General features: G+C 38.4%; 1 protein-coding gene across 1 annotated transcript in view; it reads right to left on the bottom strand.

Annotated features, from left to right (window-relative positions):
• Window positions 1-365: 365 nt before the first annotated feature.
• gnas (GNAS complex locus) overlaps window positions 366-27,392 on the bottom strand; it is a 28,816-nt gene continuing 1,789 nt past the window's right edge. The window contains exons 2-12 of the mRNA XM_086069642.1: window positions 21,324-21,396; window positions 17,482-17,536; window positions 17,280-17,399; window positions 12,457-12,554; window positions 9,797-9,851; window positions 9,561-9,634; window positions 7,697-7,755; window positions 7,488-7,608; window positions 4,684-4,814; window positions 4,042-4,109; window positions 366-2,725 (exon numbers count right to left, since the gene is read on the bottom strand). Coding sequence (XP_085925768.1) covers window positions 2,579-2,725; window positions 4,042-4,109; window positions 4,684-4,814; window positions 7,488-7,608; window positions 7,697-7,755; window positions 9,561-9,634; window positions 9,797-9,851; window positions 12,457-12,554; window positions 17,280-17,399; window positions 17,482-17,536; window positions 21,324-21,396 — 1,001 coding nt within the window. The 3' untranslated portion in view covers window positions 366-2,578. The remainder of the gene's footprint in view (window positions 2,726-4,041; window positions 4,110-4,683; window positions 4,815-7,487; window positions 7,609-7,696; window positions 7,756-9,560; window positions 9,635-9,796; window positions 9,852-12,456; window positions 12,555-17,279; window positions 17,400-17,481; window positions 17,537-21,323; window positions 21,397-27,392) is intronic.

Genomic DNA, 27,392 nt, shown 5'->3' with positions numbered 1-27,392 from the left:
GCGTTGCCCATCCCTGTAGTAGATGGATGAATTAAGACAAAAAAACAAAAAAAAAACTGAAAGGGTCGATAAATCGATGAAGGCCTGGAAACTGGCCATTTGTGGTTACAGGTAACGGAAGCCTATGCTATTAGACTTATTTGAGGCGGGGTAATTAGCCAGTCGAAGTGGGAAAAAAAGACTCTGGTTAAGATATCCCGACACAGTGGAACCTCATTTTGGAAAGTATACAAAAAAACAAAACAAGAGACACCACTGATAGCAAAAAGTGTGATGATCAGCACAGAACTTAGTGCGATGATGTAAAGCAGTATGGCTGTACTGTACACGTCTGTCCTGGCGGCTAAGTACAATTTGACCAAAAGGGGAGTTCTCCACTATATTTCAGAGGTACAGGTACAGTAGATTGAAATGGCCAGAACTAGCAAACCAAAACATGCTTGTTAGACAATTTTAATCTTCAGTGTCCACACTATGTGCTTCAGATCAATATGCACCTGTCAGAAAGTCATTTGAGGACCTTCATTCTGAACCCAGTTTGACTAACAAATGCATATCAGATGGGAAAAGGCTAACGAAATAACAGGAAATTCCACACCCTCCTGCAATTTAAGGGAATAGCAACATGCAGTATGTATGAAGTGTTGTTGCATGTGCAAGGACGGGCGCGACGCCCCCCCCCCCCCCAATCTTTATTTCTCGAGTTCTGATTCGGATTCAGAAGGCTCATAAATGACATACATAAAATGAGAGATGACTGATGTGCAGGCTAGGCAGAAGGACCCACTGACCCGTGCTCTCCCTCTCCACAAATAAAGTAAAAATTATTTTTGGGGGAAGATATTTTGGTAGCAAAAGAATATGACGTGTACAAACAAGGCAATGTTTTTGCATCGGTTCATTTTCCCTTTTAAACATTCCAAAATGTATGCGAGAAAACAAAAGAACACAAGTTTTGTTAAAAGGATTTAACTTATAAGCCAGGCGCACACTGTTTGGTGTACAATTTGTGATTTGATTCCTAATAAAATACTTTTGTTTTTAAAACTCATTTAACATTTCACATATTCATCATTTCGGGGGATATGGATCCAAAAACTGAAATGGAAATCCTAAAGAAAGAAAGGGGAAACGTGAGCAAGTGAACCTACAAAAAGCTACAAATGTACATCCCTCGGGTCCCAAAGAGACAGGGCGGCAGCCTGGGGGATGAAGATAAAGAAAAGGAAGGAAGTGGTGAAGCGAAGGGGGCGGTATTAATTGGCCAAGCTATACAGCGCAGTATGACACCCACTTTAGCTCATTACACACGTACAGTCGTGATCAAGGCACAGGGATCTTCTAAAAGTTATTTTTTTCCTCAATAAAGTTGTACAAAATAATACATTTTACAGTCTGTACAAGAATAATAGTTCAGCAGTAAATTAAAATAGACAGACAGAGAAGGAGGGGGGGGGGGTGCAGGGAGATGACACGTCCCCCATCTGTTTTTGCCATTTTCATCCTCTCTTTAAATTTCTCAATTAGTCTTTTTTTCCTCCCTCTTTGGTGCAGATGCAGGTCAGAGGAGGAAGAAGGGTGGTTTGGGAAGGAGGAGGAGAGAAAGAGAGCACGCAGGGCACAATGGCAAACAAGTCCACACAGAACCAAAGGGGGAAAAAAAACAGCTGTGTTGACAAGAGACATTTTTTCTCTTTAACTTAGATACTGTACTGGATGCTTTTCCCCCCGTTTGCTAAGTCGCACAGAAGTCTTCAACTCAAATGCACAATGTCTGATCTCTGTAGTCAACTGGAGGAGGGATTGTTCCTCCATTCTTTTGTCAAATTCCAGCAGGGGGCGCGGGGGCAGGAGGCCCACCTGTCGCATTTGCGGACATGTCAGAAAGAGAGCACACATCCCTCTTTGCTTGATAAATGTCTGTTGACCCTGTAACTGGGCTCTAATGGGTTTAATCTCAAAGCAAAAAAATACAAATAATAAAATAAAAGTGGCTCTTTGATGAAAAGGCCACACTCCACAGAACAGTTGTTGATTTCTTTTGCAACACATTAAATGCAAATTGGATCCACCCAAGAGTGTGCGAGCAAATGTTACTTTCGAATATTGCGATATGCATATGTGACTCAAAGGACTGCAGTGTGTGTGTGTGTGTGTGTGTGTGTGTGTGTGTGTGTGTGTGTGTGTGTGCGCGCGCGTACGTGTCCTCATGCTCACATGTACAGTTTGATCCAAATCCTGAGCATGTCACTTGTATTTCTGCCCAGTAGATACGAGACCTCAATTCTCTTGTTCCACCAAAATAGCAGCACTGCAAGCGGCTGCAAATGTAAAGTGAATTCCAGTCCAGACTGTTTGACAAGAGGAAAACTGGCCAAAGTGAGCGTTGGTTTTAGGCCACGCCCCCTCAGACTCATCCATCAGGATGGAGTTAGCAGCGAGGGGAAGTTGGCATCGTGTACTGTGTAAAGCGTCTTTTTGGCATGTCTGTGGAAGAGTTCAAAGACTCAAGGTGTTCCCAAGTTTGTTCTGTTTTTGTATTTTTTTTTTTTTGCCACAACCCCTTTGCCGCGTCCCATCACAAGAGCTCATACTGCCGCAGGTGCATCCTCTGGATGATGTCTCGACAGTCGTTGAAGACGCGGCGGATGTTTTCCGTGTCGACGGCGCAGGTGAAGTGGGGGTAGCAGTAGTGCCTCCCGTCCCCGCTCGCAGTGCTGATCCTCTAAAGAAGGAACACAGTGACATCGTCTCAGTATTGAGATGCCCTTACAACAGAAGCAGATTGTTGCGGTTGTGTCTGTGTGTACACGGGGAACAAAAAATCTTTTGGATTTACTGAATTCAAACATGTACACCAGTTGCTCATGATTAAAATATGTTTAACTAATGTATATTTGACACTTTTCAAGGCGAAAATATTATCAATTTATCACAATTTAATCATGTGAACGCATGCACATGATCAAATTAAGTACTCCCACCCCCGTCCGTGTGTTTGTGCAACTGCAACTAATTATAGTTTATTCATTTCTGTGTTTAGAGAGAGCATTCATATTTGTCATACAGTAAGGATGGATTTCAGGCAAATTAATGCTTTTTGGTTTAAAAGTGAACACTTCATTTGTGGTGCATTTGTCCAATTGTATTTATCAGACCAGTTCCTGGTTCACAGAGGATGATAAACTCGGGAGCTTAATTTGAGTGTATTGCTCAGGATGTTTTTATTTTTGCTTGGACTCGATAGCAATTGGATTTTTTTTTTAATGATCATCACGGGGGATAATCAACTCCGGATGGATGCATGCTAAATCTCACGAGCAGAGACTAAAGCTACAGCGCCCTCTTTTGGTTGCTGCCAACAGGTAGAATTGTTATTGGTGACCCCAAAATACCAACATTTTTGAACAATTTCTATAAATTTTCCACTTTTGTTAATAAGAGTATGAAAACCTAAACAATTTTTTTTTTATTGTACATTTAGAACAGATATAAAATTTGTGATTAATCGTGAGTTAATTATTAAAGTCATGTGATTAATAACAATTGAAAATTTTAATCGCTTGACGCAATTTAAAAAAAGAAAAGAAAAGATCATGAAAAATTAGGGGAGTCAGGCGATTGTAATAATAATTGTAATTAGTCGCATGACTTCACTAGTTAACTCACCATTAATCACAAATTTGATATCTGTCTATAGCCGTCAATGGCAGTGAATGAGTTAATTAAATTCTACATTGACATATTTGTTGAGGAGAAAAAAACATAACATATCATATGGATCAGAATGTGGGGAGAAGAAAAAGTTTTTTTTTTTTATCTAGATTTTTTTTTAGAAATTGGAATTTTATTTTATTTTTAGAAATTGGAAAAGGGTGTCCCAAAATTCACTGTATTTTAAAAATTATGCCTAAATTGTGAGTGTACAAAATGCGTCTTTGAGCACCCTTTGTATGTAGTTTTTATCAGGTCCGGTCATGCCACTATTGAGAAATCAGTTGCTCATTAAATATGAAACAATGAAGAAACTTTTGCACTCACCAAGAATTCGTCTCTTATGAAGTACTTTGCCCTTGTAACACGGGGATCTTCTGCAGGCTCTGGTGTCGCTGCAAGAGTACAAAAGACCACAGAAGCGGATTTAAAAAAAATAAAAATAAATAAAGGAAAAAGGATGGGTTTACAAAGGGACGTTTTTTGGTCATTCTGTTTGAAGGGGATCTATTCCAATGTACCATTTACATAAGCCAATATATTATACAGAGCGCACTACAGCCGTGTGACATGCATATTGATGTAAACATCCATGATTTATCAAGATGGAGTTCATTTGTCCGTTTAGCACAGGAGTCGTGATTGCGTTAACACTTGATCAAAACAAGTACAGCTGGCATTTTCAAGTACATCAATGACGTCACTAATTAATTTACATCAAGTCAGTGCGACCGACGTGGGTTTTTCTTTCATAAACAGCGGAGCACTAACAATTTTGCCCACATATATCGTATGAGAAATGGAGACGGGACGAGCTTAGTTGTCCTCCACATATTCGTCTGCCTGCTGCTCTCATTTTCTTACATAGAACCATTAACACTAGCTGCTATGTTATATATTCTCTATGTTAACATTGTATGTGATTGTGTGTCAAGATTTTTGGAGAAGATCTGTACAAGGACTGCTCACCATCGTCAGGTGTAGTGTAGCGAGCAAATTCCGGAAAGTATTCTTCGATTTTGGACTTCCCTGCCAGCACTTTCTCTGCAAGGAGGTCCTGCTTATTTAGGAACAAGATGACGGAAATGGTTCGCAGCCACCTGAAGAGAACATAACCAATTGAAAACGTTGGATTATTTGCACAATAACAGAAAATTGCACAGTCATCAAAATTCTTGGTAGTCCTCCACTATTGTGCAACTATAATGGCTGCCGAATGCTGTAAATAAATGGCGTGATGTATATTTGATGTTGTTGTGCAGTGTTTGTTGCTAGGGAACCCTCACGTATGATTATATAATCGTTGAAGAGAAAAACAGGATAGTTCACAAACCAGATGGGAAAGTGACTTCAAAGTAGCTAAAGTGTATTTGAAAAGCATTCATTACGCCTTTTATATACAGTTAAGATCAAAATTATTAGCGCCTTAAGGAAATCTACAAAAACCCTTTCAATTTGTCTAATGAAATGATCATAACTCATGTTTACAGTTTGTTTGCATTCACAACAACTACACTATCTGCGTGAGCCAAATGAAAAAAATTACTGGTTTGCTGAAAGAAAAAGAAAAAAAATGCTTAGGCCAAAATGAAAATGCCAATGACAGTAAATAGTCAATAATTTAACCTTTTTGATCCAAAACTGGCAACAACCTCTTTCTGTAGGTATACATGTCTCTTCTGAGGGATGATAAGACCATAGAGATATGTCCAAGATCATCCAGATTATTTGGCCTTCGATCACTGACCCTAACCTAATGCTCCATCCACAGAAGGATTTAGGGTCTGGGGTCTGAGAGGTCACGCCTTGATATTAGTGCCTTTCAAAATTTTTGGACTGGTTTTTGATGATGCTTTGGGTTTTGGGGATCAGAGTTGACACAGGGTCGAATGGCTATAAACTTGGTTGGCTAGCTAAATACAGTACAAAGCAGGAGAATGCAAAGAATGCAATTAGGTTAAAAAGTCCAAATGTTAAAATGTTATCAGACAGCAATGATGTAGCAACTCAAACTCTCTAAACATATCGCAAGTAGGGATGTAACGATAACGCCAATATTGTGATATTGCGATATTAAACCTGCCACAATATCATCGTTGCCATGTCAAGATTAGCAGCATATCTGTTAAAAAAAGTAATGTTGATTTCTATTTGTGCAGTTCTAGCACCCTCTGGTGGCTACTTTTTTAGTGCAGTTTAATTTTCACAAGGCATGTTTTGGCCCTTCTATGTTTAAAATCCACGCTAATGGTCAGATGAAGAGAAACGTAATATGCTTGTGAACCGAGTCAATGTGTGGAGGAACTCCATGCGTGCGTGTTTTAGCAAGCAAGTGTTTCAGTATTAAGTGTAATTAGATATCGTAGGTGCTTCATATGCATTGCTGTTATGAATGAAAGCACAATATTGTGCTTTTTTTTTAGTATGCGCACATTTAAAAAAATAATAATATTGTGACTTTTTATTTATTTATTTTTTAAATAATTGCCAACTTCCCCACATTATTGTGATAATTATCGTATCATGACCTTCATATTGTGATATCGTATCGTGATGTTTGGATATCGTTACATCCCTTATTGAAAGTACAATAATCGGTTGGTAAATAACACTAAACAGGAAGTCATTTTACCGAAAAGGACCATATGAACGGCATCACATTACACAATCGGATGGTTACGTATTTCCGGTCTTCCTTTGTTTCACCCTCTAGGAGGTGTCAAACTCCGGTCCTCGAGGGGCTAAGTCCTGCAGGTTTTGGATGTTTCCCTTCTCCAACACAGCTGATATATGATCAGCTCATCAGCAAGCTCTGCATAAGCCTGATAACGATCCTGCTGATTGGAATCAGCTTGTGTTGGAAGAGGGAAACCTCCAAAACCTGCAGAATTGCTCGAGGACCGGAATTTTACACCTATTCTAGAGGAAAAATTACCTCATTCTTTACTGCGTTCACACGTGTTTGTGTAATAGGTATATTTAATAGTTCAATGTGAAAATGCCATGCGCAGGGATTAAAGCAAAAATATTTCATTTGACTTTGACTGACTCTTTTTAAATAATATTGTGCATGACAAGTATATGTCTTGTCCAAATGGGGAGAGATTTTCAAACACAAAATGTAAAGACTGAAAATTATGTAATGGAGGAATTAAAGTGAGTGAGTGTCAATAATAAAAGGGCCCATCCCTAGATTAAAAAGAAAAAGAAAAAAGTCAAATCCTTGTGTATAAGCCATGCAAATCTTATGTACAAACGGACCTGCATGTACTGTGAAACAGCAAATGTCTCATTAAAGCAGATATGGTACTTTGATCGCTTCCCCAACACTTGGATGAGTGGCGCGATTAGAAAGACAATGTGTCATTTATGGTAACTTGACATCATTACAGAAGACTGAGTATATTTTGAAGAGTTTGATGCTCTCAATGTTATGTAATGTCCGGAAGTTAGCATGATATATCGATTTCAACCTTTTTTTTTTCCTCTTCCTTTTTACATATCTGGAACAAGCAATGTTACAGACATAACGAGCTAATGTTCAGTGATTTCCTGAACAAATTATACAATCTAATTTCCATTTCTGCTGAGGGTGATCAATTTTCCTCACAGAAACAACTGTCTCTTGCGTGACATCACATTATCTCATATTAAAAAGTGCTGTTAAACATCTAAATGTATTTTTTATTATTATTAATAGTGCCCGCCTTGAAAATCTGTATTGGATTTTAAGTCTGTGACTTCTGACAATTTCCCCCTGTAGTTCTCTTCACCTGTTGTTCCAGATGTTCTTGAAGAGGTTGAGCGCCTCCTGTAAACGGTTGGTCTGATTGTCCTCTCTGATCACCATGTTGTAACTGCTACTGGCCACCACGAAGATGATGGCCGTTACATCTGCCAGCAGGAAGGCACGAAATGTCACAAATTGTGAGATAACTCTGTGGGCGAGTGAATCAAGAGGCAATAGACGGTCACACGCTACCATTAAAGCACTGGATCCATTTTCGGCGCTCATCTCGCTGACCACCAACGTCAAACATGCTGTCAATCAAAAGAGATGGACTAAGGTTCAGAGGTGAAATACGGATACCATGTGGCTCTCTGGGCTGGTCATATATTTGAGTGTTAATGCAAGCGAAATCAGAGGCTTTTTTTTATTTTATTGAAGCATTCATAAGCACACGATAAATGTCCCATCTTTTGCAAAATATAGTTTAATATATCCTATTGTTGGATTTGTTTATTACACACCATAGCATTAATGACATTATTATCATGAACATATTACATGATGTTTCAATTCAAGTACCTGTATTTATTTCCATAGGGACAATGTTGCAAGACGTTTCATACGCCATATTGTGGAAATGACTGATAAATGCGGCCAACCTGTGTACTGTACAGCAGTGTGCAACCGGTCTATTAAGATGGCTTAATGTAACAAAAACACGATCCATTTTCCCCAAAATTTAGCTGGACATGCATAGGCAAAGTCTGAGACTATTAGAGCGAAACTCACATTTAAAAAAAATATATATATTCCTGTCATAAGGTTGGTTCTCCTAGTTGCCTCGCAGACCAAAAACATCACGTCACTTCATGTCCAAAAACATGACCGTTTGTCACCAAAATAAATGTGTAGGCATGTCATAATCATAATCAAAATATTTAGAACGAAACTCGCAATATTTTGGATTATATTAACATCGTAAATTGGTAAGGGTATATGCATTGGCTCATTAATATGCATATACGCTTACAATGTCATACTTGAATGTGCGACCTTTAAAATGAAAAAGTGACCTGGAGTTTCCCAAAATCAACAGGAAGTGACCCGGAAGCTTCCAAAAATCAACAGGAAGTGCCCCAAATTGAACAGGAAGTTACCCGGCAGTGTCCTAAAATCAACAAGAAATGACCTGTAAGTGCCCCAAATTGAATAGGAAGTGGCACAGGAAACACACAGGAAATGACAGAAGTGACCTGTAACTCCAACTTCAAACTGTTCAGCTCATTTCGACCCCAATTTATTCATTTTACTTCAAAATATAAGCCTCAATGAAATTATGTTTTAAATTTTTTTTTTTTTATCTCATTTACACACTGTTTGGCTTTCTATTCAGCTACTACAAAATGTTCTCAAAATTTCAAAAGCCAAACATCTAAAATGTCTTGCTCTAATTTCCCCCAATATTTTTTTACAGATTCAAACAGTTCCAGCTATTCATCTTATTGCTACTATTTCGGGAAAACAAAAAGTAAATGAAGACTTTTTTTGTTTCCCCCTCTTATTTGTACATTTTTTCGACTGATTCAAACCATTCAAACTTTAAATTCAGTTCATTGCAACATGTTTTTTTCCTAGTGGGCGGAAACATCTAAAACCTGTAGGACTCCAGACCTCGAGGAACGGAATTGGTGAACCCTGTTCTATAGCATTCCAAGTCATTCCACTTCATTCCATAACTTTCAATACATTACTAAATATTTAATATAATTCCAATACAGTACTTCAATATTCTTTCATTCAGCTTATCAGCCTTCAGATGCAACTTCTCTTGAAGTTTAGTGAGAGGTTGGTTTTATTTTTATATAACTGTAGCTATTAAAATTCCATCAGGATGAGATCCAAAGTGAGCATTTCACAAACATTTATATTTAATTGTAAGTCTCTTATATGTCTTTCAAAAGTCAAGAAATGAAGTTGTACTTTCTTGCAACTATGTTGGATTAAGCATTGGATTTGAAAGAAAAGTTAGAAGCAACTTTTTAGGTTTGATAGTTTACGGTCCTTTGTCAAGGGTGAAAATGTTAAGCCATGATTCAGGTTTCTGCATTCGACTTACTGGAAATTAACTTTATCCACTTGGAACCTTGTTTCAAAGATCCCTGATGTCAGTACTCTGCACCGCAGCAAATCCTGGCATGGAAGAAAAAACAAAACAAAACAAAAAAAGACGATGAGCAAGTAGTTGTTACATCAATGATTAACTTCTTGCAAAAAAACAAGATTTTGTTTTTAGAAACGGTATGTTCAAAAGGTCAGTGGAAGTGGCAACGCGAGTAGTGAGTGCAGACCCACCTGATCTGTTGGAGTGTAGTCGCTCTGCTTCACGATGTCAATCTTGTCTAGGAAGCTGAGCAGAGAGTAAAAAAAAAGGACAACTGTTAGATAGTTGTAATTATTTCTAGGAATGCGCCAAAAATTCAGTCATTGAAAATGACCCAAACGCGCCGTTTTGGGTTACGGCCCAAAATATTTTTTCACGAAACAGCAATGGCCGAAACAGGACGTTGTCACATGACACAAGCAAAAACCTTTACAGCAACTCTGTTGCGGACAGTTGTTGTTAGCTATGCCCACATTTCGGCATATATACATATATATATATATATAAAATAAGAATACGCTTAAAAAAAAAAAAAGCATCATGAAGGAGAAAAAAAAAAGATTTAAGTCACACCACTCACTTCCGCTTTAGCCGAAAGATCCAATGCTTCAAAAGAACTAAACTTTTGCAATATAGTTTAGGCAATGGAAGCAAAACATTTGCTTGGCAGTGAACTGAAATGTACTACTTAACAGAATAAGACTGACGGACCTTATTTGGAGTTTGTGTGTGTGGAAGCTATTGCAGTGGAAAAAGTTGTTAAAAGACAATGTGGGGCGATGACATGATGCAAAAAAGAGACAGAGGCATAGTGGCGTCTGTCTGACATTACTGAGCACATTTCAAAAATAGCTCCCCGGCGCCGCAGCCTCCGGCACCGTTACCATGGAGACCCGACCACAAGTGCTATTAATAGTCTATCAGCTCCCAATCTGGCAAGACTGGAGTGGCTCCAGGAAAGACAGAAAGACACACAGAGGAGGAAGAGGAGGAAGAGGAGGACCTGACGGCAAAGAGGAGGGAGGGTAACATGAGACTGGACTGTACCATTACCAGCAAGGGCCATAAAGAAGAACAGCCGAGTTACCCTTTCTTTGTTTACATTCAACAAACAAAGTGCAAAGTCTTGAAGCTCTAATTCCTATGCGGACAACATTTTTTTTAATAATTTTGTGGCCAACTGTTGAAACGTATTCAAGACTGCAAGCCATCAAATATCAGCCCTTATTTTCTTCCTCCACCTCCTCTTTTCAGCATCATCTGGCCTACAGATGACTCAACCTCGGCCATGTTTGCTTCTGGACTCTGCTGTTACATAAAGCTAGGTTGCTCCAGAAGATTCCAATCTTTGTCGTCTTATAAGTGTCCTATTTTGAGTTAGCGATCCCACCAGCTCACAACACCCTCTTAAGCTCACAAAGACAAGTATTGATGATCACGTTCTGAAGACAATGCTGATTTTGAACACACTGGCAGATTGCATGTGATGAACATGCAACAACAACAAGCTAATGTTGTCAATCTTTGTACAGAACAGCTAGAAATGATCAATATTCTATTATCTATTCCAAACGATTATCTTCGGACAACTGATAGGATCATGTCGGACAGTGTTTGTTAGCTGCTCATGCTGACTTATGCCATCTATGGAGAAAGCGCAAATCTTCAGTCTGTCACTAGGTGTCATCAAAGAGCTAAATTCTGGGAGAACTTTTAACAAAGCACAAAAAGGGAAATACATTATTTATTTTTTTAAACGTCCATTTAGTGGTTTGAATTTTAATCTAATCCATGCTACAGTCAAATCATGCTGGAATCTTATTTTTAGACACAACAACCAACACTGAATTACTGTCCTGAGTTGTGTATATTGTTTGTACAACCCAAGTTGTGTATATTGTTTGTACAAACTCACTAAAATTATGTTTATTACATCACAACACTGGCTGGTTTAACAGCGACATTCATTGACTTGATTATTTTAGCTTCCACCCACATCAAGTTTACCATTGTGTCCAGTGTTGAAACTCTGCTATGCCTGCAGCAAATAGGGAGTCACTGACACAGCACCATTAAAAATTCACTATATTAATAGTTTATATTGTAAATATATCACAAACTGTGATCCCAAAACACTAATATAATTCAAGGTCATCTTTCGTTATTGCCATTAAAATATATATATATTTTTAAATGCACTAAAAATGTGGAGGCATGTTGCCCCTTCACAACCTGTAAACATATCAATTGTCAAAAAAATAACGAGACCTCCATTATTTGGGAGCTTGAACTTTTTTTAACAGCCACTCAGCAGCAACACTCTAACTTCCGCTAACAAATGGGATTCAACTTGGATCCTCTGCAACAAAGATTTTTGAACAGCCAAGACGTATTGTATCATTACAACATACAGTGCTTCCTTGCCACCACACCAAAGCACGTGAGGCCAACCTGTGACATCACACAATTACAGAAAAAGCACAACTGTTCGTGAGCTTTTCAGCCAATAACTGAGGATACTTGCTGTAAGTTCCACAGGGGGAATTTTTGGGGGTGAATAGCGAACCGCCAATCGGCTAAGGTTCACTATACTTGTGTTTGCTACAGTGGCTTAAAAATTAATTACACTTCATGGCTGTAAGTGAAGTCTGATACATAAACCAACGCTTCTAACATCGTACTAATAAAATTATCTTTTAATGAATTAAAAAAATTGCATTGAGCTACCCGGTACTTTCTCAACAAAAATATTTTAAAAATGCAACTGTATTTTGTTGGCATATATAATAAGTAATAATAAAGGTCTACATAGTAAGTGCACGCATTACCATTTAAATGTTGGATTACTCACTATTGTGCACAGTCGATGAGTTGGTACTCGTTGGATCTCTCAAAGCACACCTTGACGCCCTCGTCCTGCCACAGTGTTTTTGCATGGTCGTAAAACTCCTGCAGAGGTAGAGAAAAACAAAGCATATATTAATGGTATAGGAGGAACATTCATTGTTTGTATAACGGGGAAACTTTGCTTAATCCAAGCTCTCTACTACATGGGGTAGGAGGTAGTATGGTGCCACTGCACGCGACTTCAGAAGTCAACATGGCTTCACTTGTCCCACACCAGTTAATTTGAACCTGGGCTCTCTAAGGCTGCGCCAATCTTATTTTAATTTTTTTTTATTTCACCATGTGGTGACTGAAAAATATATGTTGTACAAGTACAACCAGCCAAAGTCTCCTCGGCTCAAAAAACAATATTCATAAGCATTGATACTTTCACGACTGCACGCACCCGCTTGCTGGGTGTGGACCGCTTTGGGGGGAGGCATGCGTCGGGGACGCAGCAGACAGACGGCGACTGGGCCGTGCCTTTTCTTTTTGTAAATGTACTTTTACCCTCGTTGCTAGATACTATAATTGTGTGGATTTAATCAACATGGAGTACAGTACAAAATAAATTGATGAGTTCCAGTGACTTTCACCACACTTTCAACATCTTGGACGAGATGGCGTGACCTACAGGACCTCTGTGGATTGCTGACGGGTCTGGCAAACTCCGTAGATGATATTTTTATTTATTTACTTTTGGTCCTTGAAAAAGTCTTCACATGAAAATGGCCAGTAGCACTAAAATGTTTGTCCTACATTAGAAATTTGTGCATTATGTGTTTCAATTAGTGTTGTTCCATTACCGATACTGATATCGGCAGAGGCCCAGATACTGCATTAAAAGAGTTGTATCGGTGAGTACTAACAAGTAACATGCCGATACCATTAATTCTGACGCTAATATAGGACTTTGGATGCAGCATCTTGTGTCTTGCTCATGCACAGCATTCACTGATGTCTGACATGTTGACTGCATGCCGAGTTTAGATATCCTATTGGCCCTTGAATGCTCTGAACCAATTGCATTTTCATGTTGAGAAAAAAAAACACTTTGCATCGGTATGGTATCGGCCGATACTGCAAAGATGGCAATCGGGGCCAAAAAACGGTATCGGTACAACACTAATTTCAATGTGCATTGTTGAAATGTCACTGCTAAGTAAACAATAATTTTGTGCATATGTATGTATATATATATGATAACTTACACGACCAACTTCATTAATAGTTACTGATTTTTTTCTACAGTGTCTTGGCTACATAGAAAGAAAGAAAAAATCAATATATGAACAAATGCTGGACCTTGGAGAACAAACTGCATGAATGAGTACAACAAAAGGAACACAGTCCCCAAAAAATCTTTCAGTTACACACCAAATTTAGTGATCTTTACTTGGTTCAAATCAGTCTATTTGCTACTCAACAACTGAGGCATCCGTTGCCAAACATGTTCACTCAAACTAAAGCGAAAGAAAGGTGGCACGACTCAGGAACGGAGTGCTTGACTACTTGTTGACACCACTAGCATGTACGTTGTGCCTGGGCGACGCCTGTGTACATGTCTCTCAAATGTAAATAGAGGTAGAGGAGGGTACAAAAAAAGAAAAGAAAAACAAATTAAGACAACACTGTACACACTACACAGACTGACAAAGCACAGACTTCCCACATCCTTTGTAGAGAGCAGAATATGGTACTATCCCTGTTCACTAGTCTTGAAGGATACGAGTTACTTCAGCGCACATACCCACCAAATATCAGGAAAGTAGGCTCCATATTTTAATGCGGAGTATGCCATAATCAGCCAAATGAATGCTGTGTTTTTATAAGATGTTAGATTCAAAAAAGGTTCAGTTTGTCCAATTTTATGGTGCATTGCTAACATGCCTCACAACAGAGAAGAGCTCATTTACAAATCACACCCAGTGTTGCCAAGTTAGCAACTTTTCTGACACCTCTTGCACACGCATTGTGAATTGAGTGGATTTGTGGAGGAACTCAAACGTGTTACGTTACCCTTCATCTGGCGACTTGCGTGGGTCTTAACGTAAGCGACCAAAACATGCCTAGTTAAATTTTAACTACACTAGTAATTTGTAAACTAACCACCAGAGGGTGCTGGAACTGCACAAATAGAACACAACCTGGCATTTTTAGCAGCTGCTTTTAATATGGTAACATGGTACTGACCATGGGGTCAGTACCAATGGGGCCTCCCAAAAGTTAGCTCACTATGGCCCCACAAAGCCATCACTCAAAAAGGCTTAATTGCATGAGCAAAATAATTCACATTGGGAAATAACAATCAATCACCCTGGACATTACCAAAGAAAGACATTGTTTATATGTTGGAAAAGCACAAATGTATCGACAAGTTGGAACCTTTTGACCCAAAGTATGTGCTGCTGAGATGCAAATATTTGGCAGATCCTTGTCTCACATGTACACCTCGACATGAGAAGAACATGAGAGTTCTGGAGGGGATGCGGTTCTATACTCCTCGACAATAAACATCAACCGGTTGAGCCAGGCAGTGTGACAGCTCATTTTATGATAAACCAATGAACAATTGTTCATTTACAAAAGCTTGTGTTTCCATACATGTTTTGACAAAAGGGAATTCCCCCCCGAAATGAGAACATACTGATAAGATACTGATGATATGAGATGATCTGATAAGAAAATAAAACTGAACTTGTTTTGAATGCCAGTCATCAAAACAAAAAACAGCCCAGCTCCAACAAAAATTGTGAATATGAGATTTTTTAAAAAACTTTTTTTTGTAACAATTCAATTTCAGCCATTTTTTTTTCAATTTTACATATCAAAAGTACTAAAAGTATTCGTACTCCGTATCGGTGAGTACGCAAAGAAATACTCGTACTGGTATCAGTTTGGGGGAAAAAGTGGTATTGAACATCCCTACTCAGTACACCCTGATCACCATATGTAGGCTTTGCCCAACATGGAGTGGAGTTTCCAAACCAAAAGACAAAATGAGCACCATGTGTGCTGTAGAAGCGACGAGATGGCCGCTATAGCCGTTATGCCTGCTAGGTAGCAAGGACAAACCGATACTGTTTGAACTGATGCCACCAAGATTGATTCCCAAACTTTAAACATCCATACTTCAGTCATTGAGGCACTGTATTTGCAGCACCATAAAAGAAAAATGTTTTTGTGACATGATTAGATTATGCTTTTAACTGTTTTTAACTGGGAGCATCAATTATTCGCTAAAATTTGCTATGGTCGGGCTCGGTCCCTATTACAAAATGGCGGGTTCACTGTACTGTGTTGTAATTAATGACTTTGTTAGTTATTCTTTGTTTCTTTGTGACGAAAAAAGATTGTCACACGCATGGGCTCCATTTTTTTTTTAGAGCAGCTCTTCATGACGGCAGACTCATCATGTGTTTAACAACACAGAATTCTTTCATAATCATGTCATGTGCTTGCAGAAAAAAAAATACTTCATTCCCCTATCCATTCTATTCAAGTGTGGCATCTCACTCCTCTCTCTTCAATTACCTGACCAGTTCAAACATATGATATGGTGTTAACTAGTCAGGTACACACATTTATATAATAATCATCAATAAAACTTGAAAAATATAGATTAAAAAAATAATAATTCCCATCACATGGATGCTATTAAGGAACATGTTTTTCCCCAAAGTCAATGTGTGATATAAGAGATGAAGCACTGTGTTACTATCATAAAATCATAAAAGCAAATGGGACTTTTGTAATAGGGGAAGTAGAGCAGACGAAGTGCCCCACCAGATGACGCTGTAGTAAAAAAAAAAAAAATACAAAAAAAGTGAGCTATCATTTGTTCTAATTGGTCCCGCAAATTCTTCCAAGCACCAAGTGAAAATGCACACATTTTAGCAGCCAATGAATACGAGACCTATAGTGTTATACTAACTATGTGGCTAAACTGCAAGGTTTTATAATTAAATTCCAGACTTTTTTTGAATGTGGGGTGTAGTGAAAAATTGGTATAAGTCAGTTTTCTTGGCATTTAAGTGCTTGGTGTCAATTGAAATTTGTCCAAACATTTAAAAACCACTGTTATTTATTTGCTCATGAACAGACATGTTAAAAAACCTGAAATTAAATGATTTTCCATTACAAAAAAAAAAGAAGCAAAACTACGTATAACAGGAGCACAGGTGTCCCATAAGTGGCACTTGATTAATAGTCTCTTGGCTTGGACAATCAGCTAATGAGAAAATCCTACTGAGGAAATGAGGCCCACACAAGTATTATCCAATGATCATTAGCACACCTCAGTGTTTACTACTTATTGTCAAGGGATTATCACCTGGGATTTGGTGACACTTACCTATGGAAAGCTGCTTACTAGCCGTACACTCATGCACACACGTACAAGCTCATTTCCGCTTAACACTGATCAATTACAATGATGACAAAAAACGACTTTGAAGTAAAATTTTACAATCTTAACTAATTTGGTATTTCACAATATTTAGACAATTTTAATTTGGGCAGTTTTTATATTTTTATACCTTTATACAATCATCTTAGCCATGTGTTTGTGCTGTAAATCAAGAGATATATGCGAATTTTACAGTCTCTTTTATTTTTTATCTTGATCTTCAATCCTATTTGACTTTTACGTTTTTACACGCACTTGCAATATTTTTGATTGCAATATAAATATTTTGCCACTTTATTCTGTACTGCTTTATCCTCAATAATCATTTCTCAAACTGCGTTATGATTGTTGTGATGTGTGTACTGCAGCATACTACTCACAACTGGAAACTCAAAATCCTTCTGATTGACGAGGTTGAGGATGTATTCAATGCGGTACTGGTTGTCTGGACAGGCCAACTGCACCGGTGGCGTCAGGGTGCTCATTGCTGTCACTATTGTCTGTAATAAACACACAAGAAGTCAAGCCAAGTCATCCCTGAATGAATACATAAAACATTTTTGTTTTTATAGGAGCCCTCACCTCAATGGCCTCTTTGATATTATTCTTGATATCCTGAATTTTTTGCTTCTTCTCTCTGAAACAGACACAAGAGTGAAAGTAAGTCCCCACCAAGCTGTAGTTACAGAGGCCTAAATGAAAACAAATATTGTGCACAAAATACTACAGCAAAATGAAAATAATAGAATGACAATAACCACAGCAACTGAAGTTGAAAACCTCCTGTGTCTAACTGGGCAGTTATTTGTGATTGTAAATATCAACATCATTCAATAACTTTCAGCGTAATTTGTTCAATTATTACGACTCACAGCGCAAAATCCATATATTGCCAATTAAAAAAAAAAAAGTGGCAAAATGTAACAACAAAGAAGGAGGCATTATAGAAAACTCTTTTCATTGCTCGTCTATGTATTTGAGCATTTGGAGTACCTGCCCACCCACCAACTATAAAATAGTTTTTACATTCTGGTACAAGACATTTGGGCCCCCTCTCTCTCTCTCTCTCTCTCTCTCTCTCTCTCTCTCTCTCTCTCAGAGAGAAATATTTCTTATAAAGGTGAATGGAGAGATTCAGTCATTCACTCGCTTTCACCTTGAGTCTTACAGGACAACACAGCATTGTGTTTACCGTCTCATTTTGATACAAGTAAAACAGGACTAGGCCAAAGCTTTCGGTTTCTTTCCACCGAGTGAAAGGCGAACACTAACGTTTCACTCTTTGGATATCAAAACAAAGGCTGCAAAAATTGGCATCCACTTCCCCCTGACACGTCAAACTCTGCTGTGTTGTTGCTCCTCTCACTACCCTGCCAATATAGTGGTATTGACATATCGACACTCTCACAAGTACTAACTGGGCATCACCTACGTTCATTAAGTATCAATACTACGGATGCACTCCGAGAGCTCGGCCTGTCGCAATAATTAATACTAATCGACTTATTGCTCGATGAATAAAATGCACACAATTTGTATTTATTTTTTTACCTCAAGAGTCAATAAATGCTCATTTACATGCGTGTTTGTTGACATATATCATCAACATTCACTCACACACTACACTCACACTCGGAGTGGAGCAGAACAGCTTTTGAAATTCGTTTAAATGGTTCGGTTGGACTGTTTCAGTTCGGTTTGTCAGTGTCTTGTCGGTTCATAGGCACATATAAGCTAATTTATTAATTAGGCGCAGCAATGTACAGTAGTGCCAATAATAGCCAAGAAGTGCTGCTCGCTGGTGCAACCTTGCGAAAGAGAGATATTTGTCTGAAGAATAAAAAAAATATGCAGTCAACAATAATAATGATATTAATGCTGTGAGCGTACTTCTCGTGATGATACTTTCATTTTTGACCTAAATGCAGATTTCATGCAGTAACATTGTCTAAAAAAACCACACAAAACAAACTAAACAGGATGCTATTGATTACAAATATAGTTGCATGAAGGAGTTTGGCAAATCGCTGCGTTAGTAACCCTTATCAAAGATCAGACTCAAGCACTTCAAAGATCAGTTTTGAAGAACAAAAAACCCTTTCACCCAAGATACTTTATTTGTTGTGAGAGAAACTATTACCACATCATCCAAAACAGAAAGCAACATGAATATTTTCATTATCTCTACTAAACTAACTATAACTAAAGATCAGATGGGCAAACCATGAAACCTAGCAGCTAATCCGAGCAACATCAGATATCTGTCCGGAAGTGATGATTCCCCATGCATCTGGGAGTCTGGCTGATAAGGCCAGTCACACAGTCTCATATATTCATGCCCAGTGTGCACACACAGCTCACAGTGTTGAGGAGTCATGCGCTGGGTCATACGCTCGTCTGCCTCAGGTGCAGATTTCAAACTATAAACTTGCAAAAGATGACTTCGTCCTTGTTGAAGCCACCACATCTGATTCAGAAGCTCATTCTGTGCAAGTTACTCAAAATTGCTGTAAAAAGGACACCAAAGGCAGCACTTTTCATTGATTTGCTAGTTATCAACACTGGCGTGTTACCACACCAGCATGATGCTAGATAGCAGTTCAGCGTTCCATAATAGAGGCCTTATGTGTACCACAGACAGATACATTGTGCGACATTAGCCCACTTCTTGCCTTGGCTCCTGTCAACTAACTAATCTTTGAATCTAGGATCATTTCAAATCTCATTGGGTTTACGGCTTAGGGTAGTGTTAGCCCAGAATCCCAATTGCAACATATACATGCATTTCCTCCGTTAACTAAAAAACATGACATTATTTAAAATTGACAGTGCAGAAAATGCACATAAACTAATTATGATTCAGTGAATGGTTTTGTCAGAGACAAAGGCTAAATGTTGATGATCGTTTCCCAAAGTAAAAGCAAAGATAATCAGTCTGCTTTCATTAAGGATGACAGAAATCTGAGAATACTATTGAGAAGCTAAAATTCCAAAGAGTTGGTCAATTTCCAATTAAACAAGACCTCAAAACGATTCATTGATTATCCACATATTTATAGATTAATTTGACAGTCAATCAATTAGTCATCAGTTCATCGTTGCACCTCTACGTCAAACTTCCTCTCATATCTCATGGTGAAAACCGGAGTTACCTAAAGCACAACACTACTTTTACACCTGTTGCCTCTTCAATATTCTCTGACTAAAAATCTGCCTGAATGTAAATAATCACACTAATATCGTGTCATAATATACATTTTGATCCAAATCTGACTAATTTATGATCTCCAAACAAGTGTCTTTGATAATTGCGTGCTTATTTTATTTTTTTATCTCCATGCAAATTGTAAGATGCCCAATTTGTATTGATCCTGTGACACCGACGACAAACCAGAAGCATGTGCAATCTAATCTGTCAGAGTGAGTGTCCGTGCAATTTAGCGCTCACTATTTGGGTTTTTAGTAAAATAACACACTCTTAAATTTAGATCATGTGCAACATGCCCATCAACAGCGCACATAATCTTTAACGCCGAAAGAACCAGCAAGCCGGAGTTAGCCGGAGCAGCTAACAGGAGCGGCTAGTGGGAGTTAGTCAGAGCCAAAGGCTAGACCGAATGGCTAACAAGAGCGGTTAGCAGAAGAAGCTAGTAAAAGCTTGCGAGAGGAAAGCAGAGGGCAATAAGCGCTAGGAACCCGAATTACGGGACTCATCGACGACCGCCTGCAGGTCCCAGCGGCAGTCGACCCATTGGGTCCAACACCAAGCTACAAGAACCACCAGGGATAACTACGTTCGCAATAATGTCCTTTTGGCATCCGTAGCAGGAAGACCCATGTTTAATAATTAGATCTATTACTATATATATATTAAAAAAAAGGGGTTGCTGTGATTTTTGGGAATATTGTTAAAATCAAATGTAGATTTTAAAATGAATACATATGTAGTTCACCACTAGATGGCGCTAATTATTACACACAGTCACTTTAAGAGTGAAAACAATTTGATGCCCATATTTCGGGATTATAGTAAATCAAGGCCCTATGAGCTGAATTTCAAAAATAAAACACCCCGTGTTATTTTCAACCACTGCACCCAACCCACCACCAATTTGCCGCTATCAATTTGCAGGAGCATGTGATGCCTTGCTGTTCTAAGCAATCTTCAACCAAATAGATGCGCTTATTCTTGTATTACATTATAATGTCCTTCTGCTTGGCTCCAACGCGATTGGTGTTCTAGGAAAAACTAGGAGTAAATTATTGCATATGGTATGAATGAATGAATGAATGAATAAATAAATAAATAAAAGTGGTAAATCCAGGGCAAGCACGACTGAAGTTATGGCAGTGCAACGCTATTGTTAACAAATAGGATGCTCGGCAGCTTGTGCCACAGTATACTGTACTTGTATTGTACTCACTCTGCATTGAAGCCGTTGACATGGAGGATCCTCATCTGTTTCACAATTGTGCTCTTTCCTGACTCACCAGCTCCTAAAAAACAGAGAATTAAATGTTGACGCCAGGCTAACTTGACATTACACACAAGAAAGACTACACGCCACAAACGCATTTGACTGTGGTGCAATTATGAGCAGAAAAAAAAAAAAAAAAAAAGAAAAGACTTTTCACATGATAGACACTTTTTTTCTTCTACAGGCCAGGACAGAGGTGCAAGCTCACGGCTGAGATAATACGTATTACATAACCGGATTTCTTTGCTAGATGCAGTAATCAGAAAAATTTGATTATATAGCTAGACTTGATCATCTTTGAATTGTATTATTTATTATTACACAATTTATAGCTATTAAAGCTCCAAACAAATACAGTAACAAGATTGTTGAAGCTGAACTATGCAGAAACTTTTTAGAGGGGTGGTACATGGGTAAAGGAGGAACCTATAACAATGAGGAAAGCACTCAATCACTTTTTACAGTTATGGGCCGCTTGCATTGGGGTCCAAGGGCGCAGATGAAAATGTGGTCATAAAAACTAACCTTTATGTGACAGTTGGCATGGATATAAGGTCCATTGCTGCCACACTCATGACTGGAGCGCAAAAGTATACCAGCCAAACAGTACATTTTTAGACTTCTTCATTCTTGGTAAGTCTGAGTTCTCTTTTAGTCGGTTTTAGAGTTTCTAACTGTAGTGACAAGCTGAACTTGGCTGTTCCATCGATTTAAACATCCAGATACTAGTTATCAAAGGTTGCGGGGCCATGCAGTCATCCCTTCTGGTAAGCGGGGTGACAAACTTCCCCAGATGCTACGTCTTTGCCCACTAGTACAGTACAGGTATGTCAAAGAGTTCATATCTTTCCCATCTGCATTGCCCTGTTCTTCTTAATTGAATTGAATCTTAAAGAACAGTAATCTAATGCCCATCACAATCCTTAGCAGCAGCAGTTTTGCTTTTTCTATCCATGAGCTGAATTTGTGGGGGCCAAGCGCGTGATGTGACCATGGAACCGTTTGATGCTCGGCCGAGCACTTTAGTGGCCCAGCAAGCTGCCGCTCATTCCATCTCAACTCATAACATCATGCTCTGAAATATGACCGATGACCTCATGTAACAATGTCAGCCCTACTGTCTCTCTCCCTTCTTAATGTCCTTTCCTGTGCTGCGTAGAAGAAGAAACATCTCCAGTAGGACCACTGTCAACTGTGCTATGTCCAACATCAAATATGAAACCATGAGATGCAAAAAACATACAAAACCACTACATTGTAATGACTGATGGTCACATACTGTATATGAACCGCCAGTGGGTTCACAGTGCAATGTCTATTTAGTGTTGTTTGAAGAAATCTGTGGATTTAGTTAAGTTTAAGCATTATCTAAATCGGCCAACTTTTCTTTTTTTACAAACAATAGCATGTTTGATTAGTTTCATGTACTGAGTGACGACAACTACAGACATTCATTATACTGATGTCCTTGACTGAAAATGGGGAAAAAATATTTTTGATCACCTTTATGTTATGAACTCCTATTTCCATGCTGGCTTATGGCGGACTGTATAGATGTAGCTCAACGTAACTGTTAAGACAGTTAAACGAGTTAAAGACAAATCAATAGAGCCTGTGCTGGTTGGCCAAGTATGGCACTCCACCTTTTCAAAAGCAAAACAATGGCTTAATTTAGCTGTTTTGCCTTTTAATCAGGTGCCCTTTGTAGTCCGGAAATTACGGTAATAGCCATCTTCAAATAATGGTGTATTACTGTGCAATGTTTGGCTGCAATAATTAGGGAGAAGTAAACCGGGAAAAAAACTATTCTTGTTGAGAACTGGCTCCCATCATTTGCCGTTTTTGCAAACAATTCTCTTATTGATTTCACTGGCAACGCTATTTATTTGCGCAGCCAGCAAGAAACGTGGCGCCCAAGACTCAAAAGTTTGGTGACATTTAAAAGAAAAAATAACAACAGGGCAACTTGCAACACTTGTAAATTAGAAATTTAATCTAAGGTTGGAAACTATACAAATGCATTTGCACACACAGCTAGCCGTAACTTTAAATGATTCGTGTAGGGCTGGACGATTATGGAAAAAATAATAACAACAAATATTTTGATTGAGATTGAAATCACAATTAATAAAACAATTATTCATTGATTTTAAAACTTCAATATTTCTTTAACTACTAAAACTTAACTACTCATAACTATGATCATAGCTTTACGCCCATTCATTGCTTCACGACACATAGAACACTTTATTCTTGAACACTATTCTTTTTGTCATGTCTAAAATAACCTTGCAAATACCACGTGAATGTCAATGTCTTAATTTTCAAACTTCAGAATTACCGTACCAGCTATCGTATTTATTTTATCTTATGTTTTTTTCGCAAGTCCTAGAGGGCTAACCTGGGACCTCAGGGATTGTATTTTGTGCAATGTTATGTGGAAATGTGTGTTGGTATGACAAAAACTAAAGTCTTTGGAGTTTGGATATTTGTATCCTTGAATTTTTGAAGTAAGAAAATGTTTTGAATCTTTAAAAACTCAGCTTTAAATATGACTTAAAAGGACAGTGAGAAATTAGATTAGTAAATAAAATAAGAATACTGTATAAAAAACTAGCATTAAAAACAAATACTGACTGTTCCTGTGCGTTTTGGCCACCTAGGGGGAGTGTGGTGCCATGTATCTATTGTGTACCACTTGCAATGAGAACAGAAGAAAGTTGTGATTTAATTTTATTCAAATAACTTGTTTTTCACTGATTGGGAATACATTTGTGCTTTTGAGTAGTGTTATCTTACTTGTGGGTATGCGTTTCCACAGCATTTGTGTGTGAATATTCCTTATTTGAAGAAATATCACTCCCAAAGTCAATGCTAATTTCCCGTTAGCAATTTAATCCTCCATTGACTTTAACTTTAGAGGTAGGCTAGCGATGTGATAAGAATGAAGCATGTTCTGTAATTAAATATACAGTGGATCTAATTCTTCTTGTCGTGTGTTTCGTTTTACAGTTAACGCCAACTGGAGTGTCATTAAACAGCTTAACGTCAATTGGAGTTTTTCTGTGAATTAGGGTGCTCGGCTCGCTGCCGCTTAGCTTTAGCAACATTAGCACTCTAGTGAAACAACTTTTAGCCCAACAACAAAACAACGCGATGCACCATTGCTTGTTGTCAAGTTATCAATATTATCAAAATTATTAATAATATATAGCTTTGTTACTTATAGCTTTGAAATGTATCTGCGTCCACAAATCTATCACTAATTTACAACATTTAAATAATTAACCAATTTGACATTATTTAAACAGAATGTTGAGCTTTATTCTCATTTGACAACGTCAATAGACCATTTCAGTCTGTCTACTATGTAGTATCCCGACAAAGCGCTCGAGCATACACTTATCATGCACTGCTCGTCGGGCATCAACTGCCTGGGGGATGGGGGCGCACCTAAAAAAAAAATCAAGCTTGTAAAAAATCAGAATCATAGTAATTATAATAATATCAGTATGTAATATTTAAAATAAAAGTTTGTAAATTTTGTGTTCCTCTTCTTTCACCCACACAGAGTGTAAATTAAATTTTTTGGGACGTACGCGGAGCTAAAGACAAAGGCCAAGAGCGTCTGGAGGGCGGGCGAGAGTGCCTAGTGCAGGGTTCACCAATTCCGGTCCTCGAGGTCCGGAGTCTTGCAGGTTTTAGATGTTTCCGCGCACTAGCACATCAGCATGCCTGATAACGATCCCTATCTTTTTTATCAGGTACGTGTTGGTAGGCGGAAACATCTAAAACATGCAGGACTCTGGACCTCGAGGACCAGAATTGGTGAACCCCGGCCTAGTGCGTAGTCAGGATTGTTGGTTCGTCCCCCGTGTGAATTTGCATTCCTCTCCTGGAGCCCATATTGAGTGAAATTAAATAAATTCTTCCACATAGCGGAGCAAAACGCGGGGCCGAGAGTGCCCAGTTAACAGGTGTTATGCCAATGTACTTACCCACGAAAAAAATCGTATCCCCTTCCGCGGGAGCGCGCACACAATGTCACACTACTACGCATGATTACTACGGACAGTCTTTTCATTTAAAGACACAAACGACACACTTATATTTCAGCTTTATAAACAGGTGCTTGTAATTAACGACCAATAGCTGCGTGGAGAAGCAAAAGAAAAGTACTCATACTCGCGTTCGGCAGCAGACTCGAGGTGCGATCAATGACCACTCACACAATAGGACATCTCAAATCTCCATAGAAAAAAAACCTTCAGTGCACCAAACAGCGATGACTAGTCCTACGTGAGCACATTGCAGGGGGTACACGTGGAAATTCTATTATTTATTTTCCCAATCACTGATGACTGATGAAAATAAAATAAAAATACTATAGCAGGTCTGATTATTATTCTCTTTAGTGTTTTGTTCATGCTGTCTATACATGTTGTTTACAGAGAACTTATTCAAAGGAGCTCCAGAGTTTTTGTGGTGAATGTTATGAAAATTACATTTTACAAATGCAGGTTTATTCTTTATTTTGATTATTATTATACTCGTATAGCATATTAACTTGACTAACAAAGAAGACAATGCTCAAATTAATTAAATATGCTAAAATGTTCCATCATGATCTGCTCCATTCTACTTTTGTAGAATCAACACGCATGATTGAAAGACTACTCTTTTTCTCTCTCTCCTTTATTTCCACAAAGCAATAGAGAAAGGGACCACTCCTGACCGATAAGTAAGCCGATAATTGTTTGCAAAAGTAACTTGATTACAAATATACTTTCGCGTCTGACTATAAGTCTAACATGTACAAATACATTGAAACATAGTATAAAGCACCATGAAGCTGAATTTTATTGATATGTCTCCTTCAAAGACAACCAGTAACTCATTTTGAGTTTGCCAAAACAAAAAAAGTCATGTTTTAAAAATGCAACAAAAAACTGCGAGGTAACATTTTGAGGAGACCCGGTAAAGAAAGCCCACACTGGCGACGGCAATGCATCTTCTTGTGAACACGAGGTTGCGCGCATTATGACGTCACAAATATGCGACACTACCTTAGAAATGGGGAGCGGTTGAGGAATTGGGCACAACTTGAGCCACAACCAGAACTAATATTATCGGCGGCTTTCTTTATTATCTGGTTTATCTGTATGATGTCAAATTGGTCGATAATTGCCGATAATTATCGGCTACCGATATTATCGTGCATCCCTACAAACATAAATAGGTCTCCTCGTTTTTGCCATCTTATCCTCCAGATCTCAACCTCCAAAATGGTGGCCATTTTGGCCAAGCAAAATATCGATCATGTGATCAAAGGTCTATCTGATTGGACACTAGCAAATGCTTTGCAGTGGGATGTCAACAACATTGCCTTTCTGTCTATAATCTGGCCTTTCATCATGTAGTGAAGGTCCTGCACTTCAAAAGAGAAATTTTTGGAACAACTCGAAAGTTCATTCAGCACAATGTTAATTTTATTCTTGAGTTTGAATCTGTTTATCAATGGCAAAGCTCTTGGGTGAAATCAAAACAAATGTAAGAGAAAAATGTCAGTTATGTTAGACAACCAAGCACATTTTTCTTTTCATGTGAATCCTGCCCTTCTGCTTTGTTCAAGTCGCCACAACTTCCTCCGCAACATAATATGGGTGTGTCTTTCACGCCATGGTCTGTCATATTTGTTGTTTGTATTAAAAAAAAAAAGTAGACCAAAAAAACATTGAGGTCTAAATGAACATGGAGAGGAGGAGTTAATGGAGGGGAGGCGGTCAAGAAACTCGTATGTAACGTGGAGCCCCAGCCCACCGCCCAACACACACAACCACATGTTGTGTCTGTTCACTTCCACAGAGTTGTGTTGGCAACACTCAAATTATACGAGTGGCTACTGTATAACCAAAACAATAACATCTCACATAGTAAAAGTGTTAGTAAACAGAAACATTTGCTTACACTATGAAAAAGACTGTTAATTGATCACCACATTGTCGCCAATCACCC

Source organism: Leptonotus elevatus, chromosome 2, assembly GCF_054856555.1.
Source record: "Leptonotus elevatus isolate MCC_2025b chromosome 2, RoL_Lele_1.0, whole genome shotgun sequence".
NCBI classification, from domain to species: Eukaryota; Metazoa; Chordata; class Actinopteri; order Syngnathiformes; family Syngnathidae; genus Leptonotus; species Leptonotus elevatus.
The sequence above is the reverse complement of the archived record's forward strand: the minus strand, read 5'-3'. Positions and strand labels throughout refer to the sequence as shown.